Source organism: Scyliorhinus torazame, chromosome 1 (assembly GCF_047496885.1).
Source record: "Scyliorhinus torazame isolate Kashiwa2021f chromosome 1, sScyTor2.1, whole genome shotgun sequence".
NCBI classification, from domain to species: Eukaryota; Metazoa; Chordata; class Chondrichthyes; order Carcharhiniformes; family Scyliorhinidae; genus Scyliorhinus; species Scyliorhinus torazame.
Genome location: NC_092707.1, coordinates 274,089,669 through 274,116,318, shown reverse-complemented (window position 1 = coordinate 274,116,318; position 26,650 = coordinate 274,089,669). Strand labels below are relative to the sequence as shown.

Below are 26,650 nucleotides of genomic sequence, written 5' to 3'. Positions count from 1 at the left end.
TAACGTGGTGCCCACCAGGTGGCAGCTAGCCTCAAGATTCCACCATATGACAATATTATTGTAAAGAGATATTATTTGTGCATTTTGCCTAATATAGTCCCCACCACTGACTCCAAGCTTATTATGGAAAGCTATCTAAATTGGGTAAATGGAGTCAATTACAAACATAATAATATATTAAGTGGTGACTATTTTGGGCAGGTCACTGCAGGTCGATAGAGCTCTGTTAATTTTACCAATTTGGCTCTTCATGTAGTTTTCTATCAGCTCAGCTGTTGAATACTGTTAGCTACAGTAATGCCAGTGCGGAAAGAATTAACTTTCTCACTTTTATTTTGTCTTTTCATAATTTCTGTGACTTTTATTTATTTAAAAAAATATATAAATTTAGAGTACCCAATTCTTTTTCTTTTCCAATTAAGGGGCAATTTGGCATGGCCAATCCATCTACCCTGCACATCTTTGGGTTGAGGGGGTGAGACCCACGCTGACACGGGGAGAATGTGCAAGCTCCACACGGACAGTGACCCGGGGCAGGGATCGAACACGGGCCATGGCGCCGTGAGGCAGCAGTGCTAACCACTGCGCCACCCTGCTGTCCCATGATTTCTGTGGCTTGGAGCAGGCTGCCCTTCCACCAGCACGCTGTGAAATTGCCGTCCAGACATGTCACCAGGTTTGGAATAGGACCTCTGTGTTCAGTGGCCACACGTGAAAAGGCAGGAAGCTACGTGAGCCAAGGTGCAGCTGAAGAAGTGACACTCCAGGGAGAGTGTAGGGGGCTGATCCTTGGCTCTCGAGTAGGGAAGAAGTGCATGGGGCTGGGTGGGCTTCGCTGGAGAATTTTGAAAATGAGCTGGGGAAGGAGTCGCGATGTTCTTTTTCTGCCCAGTTTAGTGCATCAGAAATCATTGGGGACATGTTGTGGTCTGGCTGAGATCAGCTAGACCAGCACAAAAGATTGTGGAATTTTAGACGCAAGTTCTGCCAAGCATAAATCGGATTTCTGTGACTTCTAACCCTGTTTTTAAAAAAAACTGCATTGGAAGACAGTCCCAACCACAAAACTGACCTCATCCTCTGATCAATACAATGAGCTTTGGTGAGCTTTCACAGATGGAGGAGAGGGTGTGGGCCGTGCGGGTAGGGGTGGCATTGGCACGATTTCAGAAATCATTTAAGTATTAAAAATCATCTCATTCACTTTGGTGATAATCCCATTTCAGCTGCATTGATCAAACTGCATCAATTAACCACTCTTAAATGCGCCAATGAATATTGTTTAATGTAGAGAGAAGATAAAAAGGAATTTGTTTTATTACATTGCTCCTTCGAAGACTTTGGGCAGGATTCTTCGTTTGGGGGACTATGCCCGTCTGCCAAAATAGAATCACTCCTGGTCTGCGCTGACGCTAGGAGTTGCGCCCAGAAGTGATACAATCTCCCTTGCCATGCTAATTTATGCATGGTGGGGAGTTTAAGGGAATACATTCCAAATCCTGCTAGCGGGCTGCCTTTTGAGCTGAGATACTAAGGTGCAGCAGCCGGATCCCCCTCCCCGGCCCAATTAAAACCCTGCCCCCACCCACCCCCGCTGACAAGTAGGGGCATCTTTCATCATGCCACTAGCCCGCCCCCCCGTCCCACACACACACACAGGAATTGCTGGTCACCTCATCCCAAAGAATGCATCTGAGGGTGATCCAACCCCCCTCAATCAGAGACCCCCCCATATCAGATGGCTCCCTGCACCGTCCCCCCACCCCCACCCCAGTCAGTCACCCTTTCAAGAACAAATAACAATACAGCAGAGGAACAGGCCCTTCGGCACTCCAACCCTGTACCGGTCACGATACCAACCTTGGCCAAAACACTCAGCACTACCTTGTGCCGTATCCCTCTATACCCATCCTACCCATGTGTTTATCAAGATGCCTTTTGAACGCCGTTAATATATCTGCTTCCACAACCTCTCCTGGCAACACGTTCCAGGCACTCACCACCCTCTGCGTAGAAAACATGCCTCGCACATCTCCTTTAAACATTGCCCTATGGATTTTAAACTGATGACCCCTGGTGACTGACCCCTCCACCCTGGGAAAGAGTGCCTGCCCATCCATTCTATCCATGCCCTTCATAATCTTGTAGACCTCTATCAAGTCACCCCCCCCCAACACCGTCTTTCTAATGAAAACAGTCCAAGTCTATTCAGTCTCTCCACATAGTCAACACCCTCCAGGCCAGGCAACATCCTGGTAAACCTCCTCTGCACCCTCTCCAAAGCCTCCACATCCTTCTGGTAGTGTGGCGACCAGACTCCATAAGACCATAAGACATAGGAGCGGAAGTAAGGCCATTCGGCCCATCGAGTCCACTCCGCCATTCAATCATGGCTGATTTCAACTCCATTTACCCGCTCTCTCTCCATAGCCCTTAATTCCTCGAGAAATCAAGAATTTATCAACTTCTGTCTTAAAGACACTCAACGTCCCGGCCTCCACCGCCCTCTGTGGCAATGAATGCCACAGACCCACCACTCTCTGGCTGAAGAAATTTCTCCTCATCTCGGTTCTAAAGTGACTCCCTTTTATTCTAAGGCTGTGCCCCCGGGTCCTAGTCTCCCCTGCTAATGGAAACAACTTCCCTACATCCACCCTATCTAAGCCATTCATTATCTTGTAAGTTTCTATTAGATCTCCCCTCAACCTCCTAAACTCCAATGAATATAATCCCAGGATCCTCAGACGTTCATCGTATGTTAGGCCTACCATTCCTGGGATCATCCGTGTGAATCTCCGCTGGACCCGCTCCAGTGCCAGTATGTCCTTCCTGAGGTGTGGGGCCCAAAATTGCTCACAGTATTCTAAATGGGGCCTAACTAATGCTTTATAAAGCTTCAGAAGTACATCCCTGCTTTTATATTCCAAGCCTCTTGAGATGAATGACAACATTGCATTTGCTTTCTTAATTACGGACTCAACCTGCAAGTTTACCTTTAGAGAATCCTGGACTAGGACTCCCAAGTCCCTTTGCACTTCAGCATTATGAATTTTGTCACCGTTTAGAAAATAGTCCATGCCTCTATTCTTTTTTCCAAAGTGCAAGACCTCGCACTTGCCCACGTTGAATTTCATCAGCCATTTCTTGGACCACTCTCCTAAACTGTCTAAATCTTTCTGCAGCCTCCCCACCTCCTCCATACAACCTGCCCCTCCACCTATCTTTGTATCATCGGCAAACTTAGCCAGAATGCCCCCAGTCCCGTCATCTAGATCGTTAATATATAAAGAGAACAGCTGTGGCCCCAACACTGAACCCTGCGGGACACCACTCGTCACCGGTTGCCATTCCGAAAAAGAACCTTTTATCCCAACTCTCTGCCTTCTGCCTGACAGCCAATCGTCAATCCATGTTAGTATGTTGCCTCGAATACCATGGGCCCTTATTTTACTCAGCAGTCTGGAAGCTGGAATGGTTAGCTGGAAGCTAACGAACAGTCCAGGCATAAATAATGAAAAATCACGGCTTTTCCCCACTTGCCAGCCCCTAACTTCACGGTAGCATAGTGGTTAGCACAATTGCTTCACAGCTCCAGGGTCCCAGGTTTGATTCCCGGCTTGGGTCACTGTCTGTGCAGAGTCTGCACGTTCTCCCAGTGTGTGCGTGGGTTTCCTCCGGGTGCTCCGGTTTCCTCCCACAGTCCAAAGATGTGCAGGTTAGGTGGATTGGCCATGCTAAAATTGCCTCTAGTGTTCGGTGGGGTTACTGGGTTGTGGGGATTGGGGGGTGCTCTTTCCAAGAACCGGTGCAGACTCGATGGGCCGAATGTCCTCCTTCTGCACTGTAAATTCTATGATTCTATGATTAGTTCACCTGCATTTTCGATGTAGAAAACATCACAAGGCTTTAGACCCTCTCAGATCTTTTGATCTGCGAGGTTTTCTATTCTCAAAGAGAAACTGCATTTAAGCGGCTATAGTTGACAGGGTAATATCTCCCAGGCAGCCAGTTGTTTGGATTTTTATTTTATTTTCCCTTCACACTTGAATGCATCTCACGTAACCTGTTTTGAACCTAACCACAATATTCCTAATCATTAGGCTATGATTGATAGCTCCTGACCACATCAAAAGCAGTTAAGTGCTTTCTGCTGAGAGCAAAAGTGGAAGTAAATGCACTTAACTCCTAGATGTTTATAACATGCGGTTAGGTTCAAAGCAGGTATTGGGATGGATTCAAGTGTGAAGGGAAATGGAAATAAACAATCCAGAAACCTGGCTGTCTGGAAGCTATTATCCTGTCAATTACAGCCTACTAAAAGTTATTGCTCTTTGAAATGAATTGAAGACTTGCAGATCAAAGGATCCAAGGGGGTTAAAACATTGTGTTGTGTTTTGGTTTTCTATGAAGTAATAGCTGCTGCTTTCTATATCTCTGTCTGAGGCAGCAGGCGAAAGTGGTGGTAATTAAAAATGCGGCGACTTTTCAATGTTTCTGCCTGGACTGTTATTTAGCTTCCAGACAGAGGTAACTGAGAGGGAGGGGTCTCTGATGTGGAGGGGTGGGTCTCTGATGTGGGGGGGGGGGGTCTCTGATGTGTGTGTGGGGGGGGGGGGGGTCTCTGGTGAGGGAGCCGGGATTTACATTCTGTTGCTCCTCTAAATAATAAATACATTTTCAAACAAAAAGCCCACTAGACTGTGAAACTGTTGTCAGGAATTTATTGATTCAATGCACGATATATTTATTAACTAAGTGAGGAGAGGGGCGGCACAGTCGTGCAGTGGTTAGCACTGCTGCCTCATACCGCCGAGGACCCGGGTTTATCCCAACCCCCCGGTCACTCTCTGTATAGAGTTTGCACATCCTCCCCGTATCTGCGTGGGTCTCAGCCCCACAACCCAAAGATGTGCTGGGTAGGTGGATTGGTCACGCTGAATTGCCCCTTAATTGGAAAACAAACTAAGTGAGGAGGAAATGTTACTTCTAGTAAACAACCAGAGAATTCTCATAGCTCCTGAAATAATGCTTTGTACGAATCAGATTACTTAGAAATAGCCTCACTCACTGCATGATTTACTCTAAAGGGATCCGTTGTGGTGAAGGTGAAACACTCCTGAAATTCAGCAGAAACATATTTTCTAGCTTAAGCTCTGAGCTGAACAATTTAGGCAATTTATGTCCATCAACAGGAGGGTTGTATGCACTTGAAAATGGAAAATTGTCCCATTTCAAGCACCAACGTCATGTACCCACAGGTCAGGTATGGCATTGGTAGATGTACAGGAAAGATAACATCAGTAAGGTGCCCACACCAGTCATTGTGGTCCTCTGGCAGATTGTCAATTCTGACAGTTTTTTACAAAGCAACTGGGATGAGATTTCATAAACAAAGACTGCCATCAAATCGGTCAATTTCACAGATCCTACTCAGTTTACTTTATTTTAAATTTTTATAAAAGTGTTTACTTTTCATATATTTATAACACTGTTCCAATGTTTGCCTTCCAATGCATTTTCTGCATTCAGAAATATGGGGCCATCATTTGCTGTATGAAGCAGGGCATGTAATGGCATTTGCCATGAGCATGATTTGCCTTTCCACATCTAACTTTTAAATGACTTACTTGGTCAAAATGCCTCTTCGGCCAAAATAGACATGATTTAACTTTCTGCGGCTTTAGTTTAGTTTATATCTACCAGCAACTTTTCATTTGACCAATGCATTTCAATGGGGAGTCAGGCAGCGAGATGCCAACAGCGGAGTGGTGCAGCTTCTAGACTTCCATGTATGACCTTGCATCTTCCCCTTGCCAGAAGTGGCTGAACCATTTGGGTATAAATAGCAGCAAGCGCCATGAAGCTTGCAGTTATTTTGTCAAAAAATTCTGTCCCATTGACTTTGCAGGTCACAGACAGACTAGAAATATGAGCTCTCCAAAGAGAAGTACAGCAAAGTTTTATATTATTAATCATAACTTATATTGGCACATGGAGGTTTATATTGTGTGTGGGGAGTTCCACTGACATATTTGGGTAGTTGACAGCTAACCTAGGTGCATACATCAAGTTCTAATAGGGAATTAAGAAGAAGATTAACAAAAGCATTTCTTGTAAAATGTGTAAACGGTTTAAAACAGCAGGAAGAATCACTGCTGAAGATGAATCCCACAGTCACCTGAATTCTTTTCCATTGTAGTAAGGTGAGACAGGAGAGAGTGCTTACCTTGTTTTCTCAGCTCTTCATCTGGCTCATAATTCTCAAGTATCTGCATTGCTCTTTTTGACTCATAGAAGGGGAACAAAATTTCATTCAAACGAGGATCGCGTTGATTCTGCAGTCAGTAAGGAGAAGCCTGAATTAAAGTGTTTCCTCACAGTGACTTACAACCTAAAACAATGTCAATGATTGTGCAAGGGAGCTGACTGAAGATAAAATACTTGCACTTGCCCCTTTTCCAAGTCACTGTGTTTAATGATCAAGTATATCATGTTACAACATTCTTTCTGAACATAACCCCTTTTGTTTGAGTTAGTTCCTTTACCTAAAATTAAGTTAAATATCTATCAACACTGGAATGTTATCCAAAGTGTTTGAGTGTTTTTCGGAAATAATAAAGTTTCTGTATAAGTATGTATGTCTGGCTAGCCATGAAATTACATTAATATTTCTACAAAAAGATTGTTATTCTGGAGTTTTGTGATCAGATGAGGGTACTTGTGACAACCTCAAGTGCTTGGGTTAAGACATAGTCAGCTACACTGCAGTAGTTTTCAAATGAACAATTAATACTCAATTGAGGTTGCTTTGAAGGGCAGCATGGTGGTGCAGTGGGCTAGCCCTGCAGCCTCAAGGCACCGAGGTCCCAGGTTCGATCCCGGCTCTGGGTCACTGTCCTTGTGGTGTTTGCACATTATCCTCATGTTTGCGTAGGGTTGGCCCCCACAACCCAAAGATGTGCAGGCTAGGTGAATTGGCCAGGCTAAATTGCCCCTTAATTGGAAAAAAAAAAATGAATTGGGTACACTAAATGTATTTTTTAAAAATTGAGGTTGCTTTGTAGTGCTATTTTGAGAAGAAAAACCCTGATCCTTATTTCCACAAGAATATCCCTGAGCAGATGTTTGAATATATGTATTCATGTTCCTGATAGTGGAGGCAGTAAATTTGCTGCAGAAAGTAATACTGAACCACGCAGACCAGTTATATCTCCTGGCTGTGCTGCATTTGCTACTGTAACCTGGGACATCATTAAGTGCGCTGCAACTTGCCTGTGTACACACATTTGGCATACATGTCGGTCAAATGTGACACATTTGCTTGTTGAATAGTGGGCTTATAATGAAGCAAAGGGTATTTTCAGGAGTCACATTTAAAAGAGGCTCACTTGAAAAGTTTGCCGGAAAACCCCATTTTATTTTGGAGATAAAGCTGAGCAATGAAAAAAATAGCATTTTCATTAGTGACGCTAAAATGTATTTCAAATGGGGTCACATCAACTTGTCACAAGGTTTAACAAATTAAAAGGAAGGATGTCAAAAAATTTCTTGGGCCATACCCTTGGTTTATCTTTAACTATTTCCCATATCAAATGTATTTATGCTGTTGGCATATTTCAAATATATTATTGTCTTTTTCAGAAAATAGGGGTTGCAGTTATATTTGCCCGTGATTTTCTCAGAGCGACAATCGCCGACAGATTGCCACTCTCCACAGACTGAACCACACTGGGATTCTTAAGCCCCATGTCTTGCCAAACCTTCCTCACTCAGGCTGGGTGACACAGGAGCTGCGAAGTGCATCCCCGGCTGCATCGGCGTGTAGTAACTGAGGCAGAGATATAAGCAACACCTCCTCTTTACGGCACTAGTGGATCGTACTGTAGGTAGATTCAGGCTGTGTGAGGTTGCTCGGGGGGGGGGGGGGGGGGGTTCTCCTCTAATTCTTTCAGAGTAATTACCAGGGTAAAACTGACAGAACCGCCTGAAGTTCATAATTTAAATAGCTTCTGTTGAATGGTTCCCAACCCAGAGCAATTGCCAGAGGAAGTTAGCACTTCTGGGCAATTGTCAGGTAAACCCTTACATGCGTACTTCCTAGAGAGATTCTCCAATGCATGATTGTGGTACCCCCTAAATGCGACACTGGGGAACCAGGAAGTTAAAATTGCTGGTGAGAGTTTAGGTGATATGGATGTCTAATTTTTTTTTTGTTATTGTACTTTTTGAACCCTGGATTTTGAGGTTGGCTGAGAAGCAAAGGCGCTGACTGACGACCTTGAAGAAAGCTTTGCTGAGAGCTGCAGTCATTAAGCTGTCCAAGTGGCAAATCACACTAAAGAATTCCCACAGACAGACAATCGGGAAATGGAAAGCACAAATAGCCAAATAACTTTTAAAAACATTTACAAAGAGCAATATAAATGGGAACAGAGCAAACCCATAATTTTGTGGGAAACTGCCCCCATCCCCTGAACTAATTCCTACAGGTATTAGGCACTTAAATGAAGCACATATGACATATAGTCAGAACCTGAAAGAAATAAAAGTCAGATTGGGAGGCCCATGGTAATCAAAATCACTAACTGATTCATTTTATCTATGAAACCAATGTTCTAGATGTTGCCCCTGATGTTTAGCCACACAAGCTGAAGGGAGGTTACACTAATTTTCCATAAAATATACAAAACATATTAACCGGTCCTGCTCAAAGACATCACACAAATAATGCAAAATATGAATGACCATTATTCTGCACACGTGGCCAAAGTATAGTACACACTACGGCAGTAGGTAGATTTTATAGTCACAATTAAAATACACATGCAGGCAGAAAGACTATATTGGCTTATAACTTCCCATGATGACCAAGTTCTATAGCCCCTGAAGTTATAAGTGGGATAGTGATATGCAAACATTTGACACACAGAAATATTATCCCCCTTTAGACGGGGTGATAAATGAATAAATATGTACAGTAAATAAATACAATAAAGATGCAATGTCCCATGAAGAGTAGTCGCTAAAAATGGGTATACAAATGCATTCAACATCTGTGTGTGTGTACCCCACACCATAGCATCAGGGCTGTAGAATCAATGATCACAAAATATGTATTCTAAAGAAGAGATAGTCTTGCTTATAAAAACACAATGGCAATTTGAGAAAGAATCACCAAAAGGTTATCAGCTTACAAAGAAATTCTTACATTTCTAACCGATACAGTAACGGTCCAACCCACTCAACATCCACTGTACATTGTACGAAAGCAGCCATGCAGCACCTCCACAGCAAAAGCAAATTTAATCTTGGAAGAAGTCGGGTTTCATTGTGTGCACCCGGATGCTGTCGTTGCTTACACAAATTAAGAGCAGGACAAAAGCAGTGGCGCAAACCATGCGTTGCATGCAGTGGGACGGCAGGAATAAAGCAAGCGGCTACAAAACAGATACATCACGCAGTTAATGAATGAAAGAAGCTTACTTCATTCAGAAAGCTGACTAATTGGTCTACAGTTAAGTAATCAGATTTGTCGCCATTGCTGAAAAGGAATTCAGTAAAAATGTAAGTTGTTTGCATATTTCTGCATAATTAATGATTTTCAAAACATAACCCCTGACTGAAATCTCTTTGCAGTTGCAAAATGTTTGCCTTGAAACCCCCAATGTTAGAGGGATGGACAGAATCACTTAATGTTTCTCGAATTGCAGTATACTCTGAAAATCACTTGCAAATATTTTCTTCACTCAGTTAGTCCTGGTGGTTACTGTAATCCTCAAACAGTTAAATGCACAAACTGCAAACATTCAACATGTTACTCTTACTTTCCGAGATTAAAACAATAAACAGCAATCCATTCATTTTATGCACTCCAAAGTTTGGAGATCTCTTATCATAAGCAAATGATTTCAGCTCAGAATAAAGGGATATATTTTCCTCTTTTGTAAAGGAAGTTTTCTTCCAATATTTTATTGGAATTATTCCAGTAATTATTCCAATATTTTACTGTTTCTTATTGAAATGGCTGTTGACAGTCAATTTGTTTCAATTCCAGGAAACAAAGATCCCACAGTATCAGCCATGGATCAGCGGGTACCACTCTCCCTTCTGGGTCAAAAGATTCCAAGATCAAGTCCTGCTCCAGGACTTACAGCACAAAAATTCAAGGCTGACGCTCCAGACAGGGGGCTGCAGCATCTGAGGTGCCACCTTTCAAGTGAGACTTTAATCTGGCCACCCACAGGTGATTGTAAAAGGTCCTTTGATGCTATTTTGAAAGTGGCATTGCAGGTGGAGTAAGTAGTCAAGAAGGCATACGGCATGCTTGCCTTCATTGGCATTGAGTATAAAAATTGGCAAGTCAAACTGCAGCTGTATAGAGTTAGACCACACTTAAGTTAGGCCACACTTGGAATATAGTGTTCAATTGTGGGCGGTATACTACCAGAAGGATGTGGAAGCTTTGGAGAGGGTACAGAAGAGTTTTACCAGGATGTTGCCTGGTATGGAGGACATTAGCTATGAGGAGAGGTTGGATAAACTCAGTTTGTTCTCACTGGAACGACGGAGGTTAAGGGACGACCTGATAGAAGTCTACAAAATTATGAGTGGCACGGACAGAGTGGATAGTCAGAAGTCTTTTCCCAGGGCGGAAGAGTCAATTACATGGGGACATAGGTTTAAGGTGTGAGAGAAGTTTTTTTTCCCCACAGAGGGTAGTGGGTGTCTGGAACTCGCTGTCGGAAGCAGGAACGATAGTGACGTTTAAGGGGTTTCTTGACAAATACATGAATAGCAAGTGAATAGAGAGATACGGGCCCCAAAAGTATAAAAGGTTTTAGGTTAGACGGGCAGCATAATTGACACAGGCTTGGAGGACCGAAGGACCTGATCCTGTGCTGTATTTTTCTTTGTTCTAACAGCAGGGAAGTCCTAGTCAATGTCTAATCAAGATAGATTATCTGGCAATTATTTCATTGCTGCATGTGGGACCTAGCCGTGGGACAACCTGCGGTCGCAATGATGAATAAAGGCCATTGGCTATGAAGCGGTCTTGAACGGTGCTATATAAAGGCAATTCTTTTTCTTTTCATTGATGATGCCAACAAGCCAGCCTATTGTGACTCACCTGAACTAATGTTCTCAACAAGCAAAAATATGGCAATGGACCAGGAGAGCGACAAAGATGTGTTTTAAATCAGTTGTGGAGTGTGAAATCACCCAGCAAAGACCTTGAAACTCCACAGCCAACCGAATTGTAGCCCTTTGCACTTGGCCCACCTCAGAGCTTCCTTGTCAGAATCAACTTTTACTGGCAGCTCACAGCTGAGCAAAGATGCATGAACTTCCAGAATGGAAAGAATCACTGGTAGTTGATGTAAACTGGAAGCTAATCCATGGGATACGGAAATACTAAACACATGGAATTGAAGACATGGGTGACAAAGGGCCATTAAGAATTTTATTCCTCCAGAAAAAGTACAGAGAGGTAAGAAATAGTTGGCCATACAACCTCTCGAGTCTGATCAGCCAATCAATACGATCATTGTTCAACGTCTCTCTAAATGCCACTTTGCTCTTTTCTGCTTATTCCTTGAATTATTTAGAGTCCACATATTGACGTAATCTCAGCCTCAAATATACTCCAACTCAGCACCTAGAACCTTCGTGAATGCCACAGATTAATGTGTCAAGTGAAGACTTTGTCTCCACACAGCCCTAGTTGGTCTTCACCCGAGGATATGCTCCCCAGTTTCAGATTCTCTAGCCAGGGTAAAATGAAATAATCAATTATTGAGGTGCAAGGGCGGCACGTGGCACAGTGGTTAGCACTGGGACTGCAGCGCTGAGGACTCCGGTTTGAATCCCGGCCCTGGGTCACTGTCCTTGTGGAGTTTGCACATTCTCCCCATGTCTGTGTGGGTTTCACCCCCATAACCCAAAGATGTGCAGGTTAGGTGGATTGGCCACACTAAATTGCCCCTTAATAGGAAAAAAAATAATTAGCTACTCAAAATTAAAAAAAAAAATATTGAGGTGCAATAATTAAGGTGCAGCTCTTCCGGCTAGCTTACAATTTATGGTGGATGAAGTTAGCAGCATCAGCAATTTTCAAATATAAAGGAAGTAAAATTAAACTCATATACTCCATGGAAGGACATAAAAGTTCATTGATTACATGTTTGAAAATTGTGTTCATTAATGTTGATGCTCATCACTTAAAACTCCCACATACGTCCACATGAAAAGTGATGGATTTATTAGGTGTGAGTTCAATATTTTTGGTTTAAAGCTGCCATCAGACCTCAGGTTCGGCTATGAAGTTTAATATTAGAAACCAGCCCAGTGTAGATGGAGGCAATGTCCGGTGCAGGGGGCTGACACTGGAAGCAATGTCCGGTGCAGGGGGCTGACACTGGAAGCAATGTCCGGTGCAGGGGGCTGACACTGTAAGCAATGTCCGGTGCAGGGGGCTGACACTGTAAGCAATGTCCGGTGCAGGGGGCTGACACTGGAAGCAATGTCCGGTGCAGAGGGCTGACACTGTAAGCAGTGACCAGTGCAGAGGGCTGACACTGGAAGCAATGTCCGGTGCAGGGGGCTGACACTGAAAGCAATGTCCGGTGCAGGTGCCTGACACTGGAAGCAGTGTCCGGTGCAGGTGCCTGACACTGGAAGCAGTGTCCGGTGCAGAGGGCTGACACTGTAAGCAGTGACCAGTGCAGAGGGCTGACACTGGAAGCAATGTCCGGTGCAGGGGGCTGACACTGGAAGCAATGTCCGGTGCAGGGGCCTGACACTGGAAGCAGTGTCCGGTGCAGAGGGCTGACACTGTAAACAGTGACCAGTGCAGAGGGCTGACACTGAAAGCAGTGACCAGTGCAGAGGGCTGACACTGGAAGCAATGTCCGGTGCAGGGGGCTGACACTGAAAGCAATGTCCAGTGCAGGGGTCTGACACTGGAAGCAATGTCCGGTGCAGGGGGCTGACACAGGAAGCAGCGTCCGGTTCAGAGGCTGACAGTGGAAGCAGCATCCGGTTCAGAGGGCTGCCACTGGAAGCAGTGACCAGTACAGCGGGCTGACACTGGAAGCAGCGTCCGGTTCAGAAGGCTGCCACTGGAACCAGTGACCAGTACAGAGGGCTGACACTGAAAGCAGTGTCCAGTGCAGGGGGCTGACACTGGAAGCAGTGTCCGGTGCAGGGGGCTGACACTGGAAGCAGTGTCCGGTGCAGGGGGCTGACACTGGAAGCAATGTCCGGTGCAGGGGGCTGACACTGAAAGCAGTGCCCAGTGCAGAGGGCTGACACTGGAAGCAGTGTCCGGTGCAGGGGGCTGACACTGGAAGCAATGTCCGGTGCAGGGGGCTGACACTGGAAGCAATGTCCGGTGCAGGGGCCTGACACTGGAAGCAGTGTCCGGTGCAGGGGCCTGACACTGGAAGCAGTGTCCAGTGCAGGGGGCTGACACTGGAAGCAATGTCCGGTGCAGGGGGCTGACACTGGAAGCAGTGTCCGGTGCAGGGGGCTGACACTGGAAGCAGTGTCCGGTGCAGGGGGCTGACACTGGAAGCAGTGTCCGGTGCAGGGGGCTGACACTGGAAGCAATGTCCGGTGCAGGGGGCTGACACTGAAAGCAGTGCCCAGTGCAGAGGGCTGACACTGGAAGCAGTGCCCAGTGCAGAGGGCTGACACTGGAAGCAGTGACCAGTACAGCAGGCTGACACTGGAAGCAGCGTCCGGTTCAGAGGGCTGACACTGGAAGCAGCATCCGGTTCAGAAGGCTGGCACTGGAACCAGTAACCAGTACAGCGGGCTGACACTGGAAGCAGTGTCCGGTTCAGAGGGCTGACACTGGAAAGTGTCCAGTTCAGAGGGCTGCCACTGGAACCAGTAACCAGTACAGCGGGCTGACACTGGAAGCAGTGACCAGTACAGAGGGCTGACACTGGAAGCAGTGACAAGTACAGAGGGCTGACACTGGAAGCAGTGACCAGTACAGAGGGCTGACACTGGAAGCAGTGACAAGTACAGCGGGCTGACACTGGAAGCAGTGACCAGTACAGAGGGCTGACACTGGAAGCAGTGACAAGTACAGCGGGCTGTCACTGGAAGCAGTGACCAGTACAGCGGGCTGACACTGGAAGCAGCATCCGGTTCAGAGGGCTGACACTGGAAGCAGTGACAAGTACAGAGGGCTGACACTGGAAGCAGTGACAAGTACAGAGGGCTGACACTGGAAGCAGTGACCAATACAGAGGGCTGACACTGGAAGCAGTGACAAGTACAGCGGGCTGACACTGGAAGCAGTGACCAGTACAGAGGGCTGACACTGGAAGCAGTGACAAGTACAGCGGGCTGTCACTGGAAGCAGTGACCAGTACAGCGGGCTGACACTGGAAGCAGCATCCGGTTCAGAGGGCTGACACTGGAAGCAGTGTCCGGTTCAGAGGGCTGCCACTGGAACCAGTAACCAGTACAGCGGGCTGACACTGGAAGCAGTGACCAGTACAGAGGGCTGACACTGGAAGCAGTGACCAGTACAGAGGGCTGACACTGGAAGCAGTGACCAGTACAGAGGGCTGACACTGGAAGCAGTGACCAGTACAGAGGGCTGACACTGGAAGCAGTGACCAGTACAGAGGGCTGACACTGGAAGCAGTGCTTGGTGCAGAGGACTGACATTGGAAGTTTAGTGAAGAAGAAATTCTCTGCATCACCTTGAATTTAGGTGATGGTGGTTTCTGAAAACTGGCCCTAGGATGGCATGGTAGCACAGTGGTTAGCACTGCTGTCTCACGGCGCCAAGGTCCCAGGTTCGATCCCGGCTCTGGGTCACTGTCCGTGTGCAGTTTGCACATTCTCCCAGTGTCTGCGTGGGTATCACCTCCACAACACAAAGATGTGCAGGCTAGGTGGATTGGCTACGCTAAATTGCCCCTTAAAGTAGTGCCGTGTGAGCTGGCCCAGCTGATCTTCTTCCATATGATTAACCCACACTTTGATAAAGTATTTAGGATGTGTTTTTTTCTCTAATTTTTGCTATCAATAGAGCACTACATTTTTCTTAAAACAGGCCTTTAATAAGATCTTCCGAATGACAAAAAAAAAAGCATCTGGTCATTCCCTTTACTCCCATTTCAATTCTGTAAGTCAAATTGAGACCAATGACAATAGGAAATTTCATTACCATTTTCAGTCAGCTCAATCACATTTAATTTTTCAGGACTCGGAGCAAAATACACTCAAGATTTTTCAAATGTTCACAAATCATAATAAGTTAATGCTTCATTTAAACCAGCAGGTTAGACTTCAAAGGTTGTTAGTCCAGCAAATGCAAAATGATTCCAGGTGTTCTCTACGCTACAGTGGTTACAATGAATATTCAGACAACTTTTGAAAATCTTTCAATTAAACTACCACTTTGTTGAAACTAAATTGGTTACAGTGAAGAAAATAAATGGGCAAACAGTGCAGTGCACCATTTCTTATTTAGTTCAAACCGGTTTCAGATATAGCGTAGATGACATGAAAATTAGAAATTACTTTGTGTTATCAAGAACGATGCCTTCTGTATGGGCACGCTCTAATTCATTTGTATCAGTGATCTGCCCTCGGCCCCAGTTCACAGATAGTTACACGAACAAATCCAAATTATTCAAAACTTACAGTTTCTTGAACAACTCCTCAATGTCAGTGCGAGGACAAATTCTTTGCGTCAGCGCATAAAACTTATCAAAGGTGAAGATTGCTGGCTCGATATCATCATTCTGTTAAGAAACAAGAGAATGCCATTTAAATTTAACTGAAGGATTTAAAAGTTTGTTCATTTTTAAAATATATATTTTTATTCTCCTCATTTTCACATTTTCTCCTAAATTTACACCCACCAACAATAAACAATAATCAGTAACAAATGCAGTGTCAATCCCCATATCAACAACAACAATCCCATCCTCCCATCAACCCCCAAACAACTGCCTGCATGTTAACATAAACAAATAACAAAAAAGAATCAGGAATCACCCATAGTCACTCATTAACACATACAGTCCCCCTCCCCCCCAACCCCGCCCCACGTTTGCCCCCACTCATGTTCGACGTTATTCCAATTCTTGAAAGTGCATAATGAATAACGCCCATGAATTGTAGAATCCCTTTCATCCTTCCCTCAATGCAAACTTAACCTTCTCAAGAGTCAAGAATTTCAACAGGTCCCCCGCCACGCCAGGGCACAGGGTGGAGAGTTCGCTCTCCATCCCAACAGGATCTGCCTTCGGGGAATCAACGAGGCGAAGGCTACAACATCTGCCTCCGCACCTGTTTCCAACCCCGGACGGTCCGACACCCCGAATATGGCCTCCCGAGGGCCTGGGTCCAGTTTTCACGTGCACCACTTTAGAGATTACCCTACAAACCTCGTTCCAGTAATCCTCCAACTTTGGACAGGACCAAAACATGCGTGAACGTGAATTTGGATTGGATTGGATTTGTTTATTGTCACGTGTACCGAGGTACAGTGAAAAGTATTTTTCTGTGAGCAGCTCAACAGATCATTAAGTACATGAAAAGAAAAGGAAGTAAAAGAAAATACATAATAGTGCAACACATGATACACCATGTAACTAGATAACACCGGCATCGGGTAAAGCATACAGGGTGTAGTGTTAATGAGGTCAGTCCATAAGAGGGTCATTTAGGAGTCTGGTGATTGTGGGAAAGAAGCTGTTTTTGAGTCTGTTCGTGCTTGTTCTCAGACTTCTGTATCTCTTGCCCGATGGAAGAAGTTGGAAGACTGAGTAAGCCAGGTGGGAGGTGTCTTTGATTATGCTGCCTGCTTTCCCCAGACAGCGGGAGGTGTAGATGGAGTCAATGGATGGGAGGCAGGTTTGTGTGATGGACTGGGCTGTGTTCACGGCTCTCTGAAGTTTCTTGCGGTCTTGGGCCGAGCAGTTGCCATACCAGGCTGTGATGTAACCAGATAGGATGCTTTTCTTGGTGATTTGCAGCCTCCCCCCCCGCAATGTTCACACACATCTTCTACCCCCTCAAAGAGCCGGCTCTCCTCGCCCTTGTGTGGTGCGCTCTATATGCCACCTTCAGCTGTATCAGCCCCAACCTCGCGCACGAAGTGGAGGCTTTCATTCTCCGGAGCACCTCACACCAGAACCCCTCCTCCATACCCTCTCCCAACTCTTCCCCCCCACTCTGTTTTGATACCTTCCAATGGTGCCTTCTCCTCTTCCAAAATAGCCCGTAAACCGCTGACACTACCCCCTTCTCCAGTCCCCCTGTCGTCAGCATCTCCCCCCAGCAATGTGGAGGCCGGTTCCACCAGGAAGCTCTGTATCTCCTCCTGGCAAAATCTCAAACCTGCATGTTCTAAACATTTCCCCCTGCTCCAGCCCATACTTCGCTTCCAGCTCTTCAATCCTGCAAACCGACCCCCAAGAAACAAATCTTTTAGTGTCTTAATCCCCTTCCTCCTCCCATTTCCAAAAATATCCATCCCACTTCCCTGGCTCAAATCTGTTGGTTCCCCCGAATCGGCATTCCCTTGACCCTGCCCCCAAACCTTAGTGTTGGCGAAACTGCCTCAAATTCTCAATGAAGCTATTATTACCGGACTCCCTGAGTATTTTCCCGGGGCCATCGGGAGCGGCGCTGTTGCTAGTGCCTTCAATCCCGACCCCCTACACAAACTCTCCTCCATTCTGACCCACTGAGAATCCACCCCTCTGACCCAGCTCCGCACCTTCTCCACGCAGTAATAATACATCAGATTCAGAAAACCCAAACCCCCTGCCTGCCTTCCCCTCTGTAGCAGCACCTTTCTAACTCTGGCCACTTTCCCTCCCCATATGAACGAGGTAATCATTCCTTCAATCTCCTCTAAAAAAATGCCTTTGGCAGGAAAATCGGCAGGCATTGGAAAATAAAACAGAAATCGCGGCACACACGTTCATTTTAACCGCTGTACCCGACCCGCCAGTGACAGAGGGAACCATCCCACCGTGCCAGATCAGCTTTCACTCTCCCCCACCAAAACTAGAAATTGTTGTACCCTACGGAGCCCCCCCCCCCCCCCCCCCCCCCCCCCCCCCCCCCCAACTCCAGGGCAACCTGCATCCCCAGGTATCTGAAGTGAGTCCCCTGCCCTACGGAATGGCAGCCCCCCCCCACCCGTCTCCACCCCCGGCCGAGACACCACAAAATACTCACTCGTGTCTAGATTAAATTTGTACCCCGAGAAAGACCCAAACTCCCTCGGGTACAGAATCACCAAGGGTCCACCCCTTCCATTTCCACCTTTAGCCCCGCCAGCACCCCCCCCCCCCCCCCCCCCCCCCCGATGGGACCAGCGAGCACGGCCGTGGCCTGCCCAACCTTGGCTCCTGCACCAAGTTCCAATTCCCCCCTCCCCCCTCCCTATCAGTTTGTGTGTGTCCAAGTCGGGGATGGACCGCAAAAACCTTTGTGAATCCCACATCGTCCCAATTGGGACCGTATACACTTACCAGCACCACTAACCTCCCCTCCAGCTCCCCTGTCGCAATCAAATATCTACCCCCCTGATCTGCAACCACATTCTCCCATCTGGAACGGTACTCTTTTGCTGCCTATAACCTCTCCCCCTCGAGCCCTTCCGTCAAATCCAGAGTGAAACACCTGACTAACCCAGCCCTTTTTAAGTCTCACCTGGTCCTTCACTCTCAAGTGAGTCTCCTGCAGCATTGTTACAATCGGCTTTCAAACTTTTAAGATGTGTAAGCACTCTTGACCGGCCCTCCTGACCCCCTTGAGCTCCACGTGACTATCCTAACTGGGGTCTCCTCACCCCCCCCCACTTCGTATCCACCATCATCATACCCACCGGGCCCTGCCCCATGAACCTGACCCCCCCTATCTATTATTAACATTGAACCCCTTCCCCCCCTCCCAGAAACCCCCTGCACTTCCTCTCGAAAAAACGTTCTCCAGGATCGATCCCTTTCCCCCCCCCCCCTTGCTCGCCTCGTAGGCCCGTCAAAACCTGCTAACCAGGCTCCAATGTCCGCAGCCCCTCCTCTCACCTCTCCGCCGTTCACTAGCCGGCCTTAGTTAGCTAGCGCGGTGCCCCCTCCCCCACCCAAGGCATACCGTCCCCTCCCCCAGTCCCAGAAGAAAAAAAAACAACAATCCAACCCATATAATTCACTAAAATAACATATAACCGTCGCAATAAAGAATGCCAATCAACCCAAACAAAACCTTAACTCTATAACAATGTGCAGTGAAGTAAATTACAATACACGTCAATGAAAAGAAAGTTCTAGCATTTATACATTTTCCAGCTCCCCAATCCCCTCCTCATGTCTGTCCCAAGACTTCTGCCTTCACGAACGCCTCCGCCGCCTCCACTGTTTCAAAATAAAAATCTTTGGCATTATACATCACACCCTCAACTCCTCGCTACCAAATCGCACCTCCTTGTTGTACAGTGCCGCCTTCACTCAGTCGAACGCTGCTCGTCTCTTTGCCAACTCCACCGTCAAGTCCTGGTAAATCCGAACTCTAGAACCATCCCACTGCACCTCGCGCTTCTGCTTCGCCCAGCTTAACACTTTCTCCTTCATGTGGTATTTATGGAAGCAGATAATTATTGCCCTTGGCGGTTCATTTAGTTTGGGCTTTGGCCTTAATGACTGATGAGCTCGGTCCAGCTCATACCGGGAAGGGTCTTCACCCGCCCCCATCAACTCCGCCAGCATCTTTGCGAGTTACTCTGTTGGCCGCAAGCTCTCTGTCCCTTCGGGCAAGCCCACAATTCTCAGATTGTGCCGCCTCGAGTGGTTCTCCAAGTCCTCGAGCTTTGCTCAGAGTCCTCTGTTGACCTCCACCACCCCTCCGCAGCTCGTCCCCCCATCAAGGTGAGCTGGTCGCTGTGCTGCGACACGGCCTCTTCCACTTCCTTCATCTTCGCGCCCTGCTCTCTCACCTCGGCCGATGTCTTTGCCACAGCCACCATCAGTGGGATGATTGCCTCCTCCACCAATGACTTCAGTGCGACCGCCCCATCTCCTTCCTCAAGGCCTCCATATACCTCGCAAACTGCTTTTCCACCTCCACAGCCATCACCTCGGTCATCTTTTCCACCGTAAGCAGTGCGGACCCACCATGCGGTCCGGCATCCGCCATCTTGTCAGTGCTTCTGCTGGTCCTCTCATTTAACAGTGAACCCACGTTTCCTCCCTTCTTCACAACTGCTTTTTGCAACCTTTAACGATTTATTATTTTTCTTTCTTCAATCTTAAAATTAAAAAAAAAAAAAATTTTTAATTCCCCTGGGACCGGACTTCAGACTTCTTAAAAACACATTCTCAGCCGGAGCCACCCGATGTGGAACATTTCCACTACATTGCACCCTGGCTGCGGGCTTGCTGTCTCGTCCTCAGTTTGGATCCGCCGCCACTGCTCCAAATGCCGCGTGCCCCAGGCCGGATGCCTCAGCTCCGGCCGCCCAACACTCGCGTGGGGTTCCTCGCCAGTTCTCAAACCGGCCTGGCTTGACGCCCGGGACGGCCTCAAAGGCCAACGAAAATTGCGGGGGGGGGGGGGGGGGGGGGGGTCGGGGAGAGCGAAAAAACGGGGGGAACCTCCGAAAGCGCCGTAACCAGCGGACACCGGCGGGAGCTCCTCTCGATGTTGCCAACCCACTCGTGAACGCCACCGGAAGTCTTAAAAGTTTGTTCATGACATGTTTTGGTGCATGAATCAGTACAAAAGTGTCATTTTATTGTGCAAACAATACTAGGGAAGCGCAGCTTATAAAAACAAGTGAATTAGTCATAGAGCTGAAGGGGCAAAAAGCTGACTTCATAAAATGAATACGGCTTGGAATAACGTTTGATTCCTGCCGAATGTTCCCACCCAAAATAGTAACCTATCTATCTTCTTTCAGATGCTGATTTTTGATGTGCTGCATACTGTCAGCATTCTCTCTTTTTCCTTCAGTTTAGCACAGCTTTTCTCTCGATGTCCAATATGTGATAGTTAGTTGTCATCTCGTGTATCCGGAATAAAGAGTTTTGTAACGGCTACATCATAAGCTGACTAAAATAACATTTCTGCAAACTACCAGTGGTTTTAAAAATAAACCAGACAGATGTGCACTCGCTTTCACCAGCTGTAACCACGGGAACGCACCATAATAGTCCTTAAGTACCCGAAGCTCTGGAAGCACAAAGTAAACCTTAAATGGGACTAATCCAAAATAAATGTTAGAATGCGTTATGAACTTCAATGAATATCAAATAAAAAGACCTCAGAGGCACTTTATGTTCTCATTTACTGCCGGTCCATGCATCGAAGAGCAAATGATGAACACACAAGTAACCTCAATGTTAACATCCAGGGAATTATAGATTTGTAAAGTATAAAATGTATACACCACGTAGACTTCAGATGGTATCAGTGAGGGTCGCTGCTCTCAAATTCCCACAGCATGTTGAATGAAGGAGTAAGGGAAATAGCAAGATCTGATGAAATCCCTTAACAAAGCGATTGGCTGAAACTTTCCGGCCCTTGCCGCTGGTGGTATCTTCCGGTCCCCCCACCAATGGTGACCCCACCCCCTGGCACTGCCAGTATGCCCAGGAGGCACTGACATTCTGCCCGCGCCAGGGATCAGGCCCGGTAATGCCCTGCTGGTGCGTGGTGGGGTGCGGGGTGGCTCGAGGACCCTCCAAGTGGGTTGGGTGTCTGTGGGTCGCAGCGGGGTGTTGAGAGAATGGGGCACCATTTAAAAGGGGCATCCCAATCTTTTTCTGCACTGAGGAGCTCCGCTCGTCAGAGTTCCTCAATGCAGGATATGTGGCTAAGTGCAGGCTCGGCGGAACATTCCCCGCTGGAGGCTGAAAAGGGGAGTGCCATTAGACAGCGTGGTCATTCCCGGCAGGTGCCAGAAATAGCCCATCGATTCCTGCCCAGAATGGATTCATTTTGCTTTAGTTAAATCGTGTCCATTATGTGCTGCAGAACCAATTTATATTCCTAATAGGCAAGTGCTCTATTTGCTACAGAAAAAAACAGCCATGAGCAACTAAAAAAGGTAGCTCACAGGGCTAACTCGCTGGCTTTGAAAGCAGACCAATGCAGGTCAGCAGCACGGTTCAGTTCCCGTACCAGCCTCCCCGAACAGGCGCCGGAATGTGGCGACTAGGGGCTTTTCACAGTAACTTCATTTGAAGCCTACTTGTGACAATAAGCAATTTTCATTTCATTCATTTTCAAGGTAAGGGACAACATACAACGAAAAGACAAAGCAAACAAATATTCAAAAACTAAGACAGATCCTGGAGAGTGGAAAGACACAAAAAACAAAAGAAGGTGACAAATGTGCAAAAGGGAGTGTGAAAGAGCGAGCTATCAAAATGAACAAACAACACCTTGGCAAGAATAATAAGAAAAGGTTGTCAGGTGCATTATGGGAATTGATTATGGTTGGAAATTGATAATGGTGACATTTCCAACTAAAGTGAGGAAATGGTTGCACATTAAACAATTATTTTGGGTCAGTAGTTACAGCAGAGGAAGAGGATCGCATGTCAGACACTCATGGAAACAAATACTGAATTGGATATGGGGACTGGCCAAAATAACATAAGCAAAATTACACTAATGACAAAAGTAATAGCAGCAAATAGTGAAAAACCCCCAGAACCAGATAGTATCCTTGTCAGGGACTTAAAGGAAGTAGGTGAGATCATTGCAGATGCCCTAACTATAGCTCCTGATTCAGGAATCGTTCCTTTACATTAGTACATTGCTCATGTCATCCATTATTTAAGTAAGCTGAAATAGAGAAACCAGGGAATTATAGATTAGTTAGCCTAACATCAGTTGTCAGAAAATTACTAAACTAGATATAGAGTGACTGAACATCTTGAAAATTTGCAGCTAATCAAGCAGAGGCGGCATGGATTTGTAACAGGTAAGTCACGCCTGACGAACTTGACTGAATCTTTTGAAGAGGTGTTTAAAATACAGGACAGGGAACGTCTATGGATATTATTTATACGTATTTCTAGACATCAGTCCTTTAGAAGAGACTGTTGGCTATGGCAGAAATTTATGAGACTAAAGAAGAGAAAAGCCAATCCAGGATGAGGCATGACTTGGCTTCAATCGTTTAGGTGCATTATTCCACAGTAAGGTGAACGTACAGAGCAATAGCTATGATCACATTTACTTGGTTCAAACTGATAAACTGCATGATCACATAAAACAACAGAAGTCAGTGTCAGTGTCAGTGAGCTGTCTCGTCTCAAGGAAAGAGATGAACACCTCTACATCCTATTCCACAGCCCAGGGAAGAACCGTGTCTTTCCCTCCTCTCCACCCTCCTTCCAGTCACAGAATCTTGCTGCCTACCACCATGAGCAGCTCAGCCTCTTTGCAAACGCTGCCTTTTTGGTGCTAGCGCTTCGCTTCTCAACAGGCCCACTTCGCAGGCAGGAATCATAAGGGCTTTTCAAAATAATGAGGGAGCAGTTTGTTTGCTGATGACCCTGAAATTGTCACAAATCATTTTTTTCCCTCATTTTCTTTAACATTTGGACCGCCCTTGTATCAGGGTGTCCCCTCACTTAATGGCCATGAGAGCCAGAAGTGATCGCCTCAAGTGTCTGAAAGAGACAATACCACAGCTCTTCGGAGTCGTTTATTTGTGCAATCAGGGCAGGCATTGACATTTTAACTTCCACAAGCAGATTTGCTTTCAATTCCTGAAGATTTGAGCACATGGAATGAAAACATTTGGGGAAAATGTTCTCTTGCTGAGGTGAGTTAAGGGGCGAAAACCCTGCTACTGGCCATTTTAGGGAAATTATTCAAAGAAAGCTAGTTGGATTAAATTGATCAGAAGACACAAATGAAGAATTTTGAGCCTTACCTTGCCACTGGGAAGACCTAGTTCCTTCAGTACCTGAAATATCACCTTCTCTGTCTTGCCTGAGGCAAAGGTTCTGGTAATGCTGAAAATAATGAAACAATAAAAGCTTTTAGAAACAATTTAGGGATCTCAGGAATGATTTGCTCACAAAAAAAAGTTATTTTGCTATTCTATAATTGTCTATATTGTATTCTTTACATTGGTTGAAAATGTAATTTTTGAAAATATGGGGCTGGATTCTCCCAAAATGGGGCACTCCCAAGTTTCCTACAAAAAATAAAAGGCGATTCACTTACCTTCTGGGGGCTAGCAGGGACCAGGAGTGATTCATGCAGCTTTAGCTGCGTATACGGGTCCCCGCACTTCCAGTTCAGAGTCCACGCATGCGCATGGCCCGATCGCTGCCCCGGCCACCAATAAGGCACCCCCTCCCGCGCCGGTGCTCGAACCCCCCACCAGGGTGGCACGGACTCCGCGAGAGTCCCGACTGGTCATACCATGTTAGTTCCACACCGTTGGGAACTCAGTCGGTCGGGAGCGGAGTATCGCTGGGAGGGCCTCTGGCAAACCCCACAGCCGCGCGGCAAAATTCGCGGGCACGTGATTCTCTGGGGCCAGGAGAATCGCCGAGCATTGCCGGGCCCGATTCGGTCGGGAAATTCAATTCTCTGCCCCCACACCAAACGTGATTTTGGCGCGGGGCTGCGGAGAATCCAGCCCAAGTTATATAGTTGTTTCAAGCAAACAAACAATGATGTCTGCCAAAAGGAAGGAGACCAGACCGAGTTGCAAGGTTAAACGGGAGATTTATTTCTTAGTACAGCAGAGAGTCCAGGCAAGTGCTACCAGACTGAGTGAGCCCCGGCCGGTTCTAGGCCAGCTAGTTTTATACTGGAAACCTTGGGTAGCTCCGACCCTTTAACGGGGGAGCGTGCATTCCCCTAGGGATTCTGAAAAGACCAGATTTCCGACACTGTGGGCTTCGGCAGGGCCTATGCTATGACACAAACAATTAATAATCTCGACAGTTCCATACGCTGGTAACTGAAATCTGCTCGGAAAGGATAAGGAATGTGTAGGAGAGCTACATGTTTTCTTTTCAAACAAGGGTGCCGCGTTATATTACTAATAATAGCAAATTAATGCAGATTGGAGGAAGCTAAAAATTGCCGGCTGCTGGAACAACGGTTCCCTGCGTGTATGCCACCTCTGGGCAATATTTGCAGAAGTAGGTTCACCAGTGGCCAAACCTTCGGAGAGCCAATCAGGTTCATTAAGAGCCGGCTGAGTACATTGAAGGAAGCTAACTGGGGTTTTGCAGATTCCTACTGGATATACAGTGTTGAATTGGCTGCAGAAATCAATTTTCACTTTCGGTAGAAAAATATTGGAGAGAGCATACCACCACCTTCAAGCTCTCTTACTTACCTTTCATTGCAGACTGCTGCTCCTTCCAAACTGGAAGGATTCTCATTGGCCTCCCAGTTTGAAGAGCATGACTAAAGATGGTAAACCAGGCTCCAGGCTAATTAACAAGGGACCCGGTTAAAAGCATAATGAGTAAATATGGGTGGCACAGTTGCTTCACAATTCCAGGGTCCCAGGTTCGATTTTCAGCTGGGGTCACCGTCTATGCGGAGTCTGCATGTTCTCCCCATATCTGCGTGGGTTTCCACCCACAGTCCAAAAATGTGCAGGTTAGGTGGATTGGCAATGATAAATTGCCCTTAGGTGGGGTTACTGGGTTACATGGATAGGGTGGAGGTTTGGGCTTAGGTAGGGTGCTCTTTCCAGGGGCCATCGCAGACTTGGATGGGCAAAATGGTCTCCTTCTGCACTGTGAATTCTATGATGATCTAGGATGAGTAAATATTTCTTCCCGCAGGTGGGTTTGACACCCAGAAACTGACCTCTATTTCCTGTCCTCAATGGGAAAATTCTGCCGTGAAAATCATTATACAAGGACTCGAGACTCACCTCTATTGTTTCTCACCTGCAAAGGTCTCTCTCTCACAAACACAGATACACGCCCACACTTTCCCTCTCACACATATTTAACTTCACAGTGTGCCTTTGTGCATTCTATGTTGATTCTGTTCATAATAGGACTGGCAATGTGGCTTTGTACCCTACAACTTACTTCGATGTCTGCTGGATGGTATAACTAAGCCTCACAACCACCCCTAAGCTTGCAGTCGTTAGGGAAGTAGATCCAAAGGGATCTATTGACCGTCCCTGACTCGGGATGCAACAAGCCTGTAAATCTCGTGAGATTTACCGGCCTCGTCACGCCTCGCGAGATCTGACGATATCTCGTGAAGTGTCTCGATCTGGATCATGCCCATTGAGGTCGGGGCCCAGGTTTGCATATTCAAGTGAGCAGTTATTTCACTTGAATATGTCTGCGCTGGATCTACCCAGCGCCCGGAACCTAATGGCCTCGCCTTGGAGAGCTGAAGCAGGCGCCGATTGACACTGGTTTCCACAAACTTGGACCAGGTGTACCAGCATTGAGGGTGTGTGGGGGGGTTTTCCCAGGCGACTGGGGCCCCATGGGTGGTCGGGCTCTGGGCAGGGTGGTATCCTGGCACCTCCAATGCCATGCAGGCACCATGGCACTGCCAGCCTGTCACGCTGGGTGCCCAGCTGGCATTGCCATGCTGGGAGGGGCACTGCCAACTAGCACTGCCATGGAATCCAGGTGGCATCATGCCCGCA

General features: G+C 46.7%; 1 protein-coding gene across 9 annotated transcripts in view; it reads right to left on the bottom strand.

Annotated features, from left to right (window-relative positions):
• Nucleotides 1–26,650, bottom strand: part of LOC140421442 (1-phosphatidylinositol 4,5-bisphosphate phosphodiesterase beta-4-like) — a 677,584-nt gene that overhangs the window by 235,314 nt on the left and 415,620 nt on the right. For all 9 annotated transcript variants that reach the window (XM_072506170.1, XM_072506171.1, XM_072506164.1 and 6 more), the window contains 4 exons: nucleotides 23,933–24,014; nucleotides 15,670–15,770; nucleotides 9,484–9,541; nucleotides 6,227–6,335 (listed from right to left, as the gene is read on the bottom strand). In XM_072506170.1, the coding sequence (XP_072362271.1) occupies nucleotides 6,227–6,335; nucleotides 9,484–9,541; nucleotides 15,670–15,770; nucleotides 23,933–24,014 (350 nt within the window). The remainder of the gene's footprint in view (nucleotides 1–6,226; nucleotides 6,336–9,483; nucleotides 9,542–15,669; nucleotides 15,771–23,932; nucleotides 24,015–26,650) is intronic.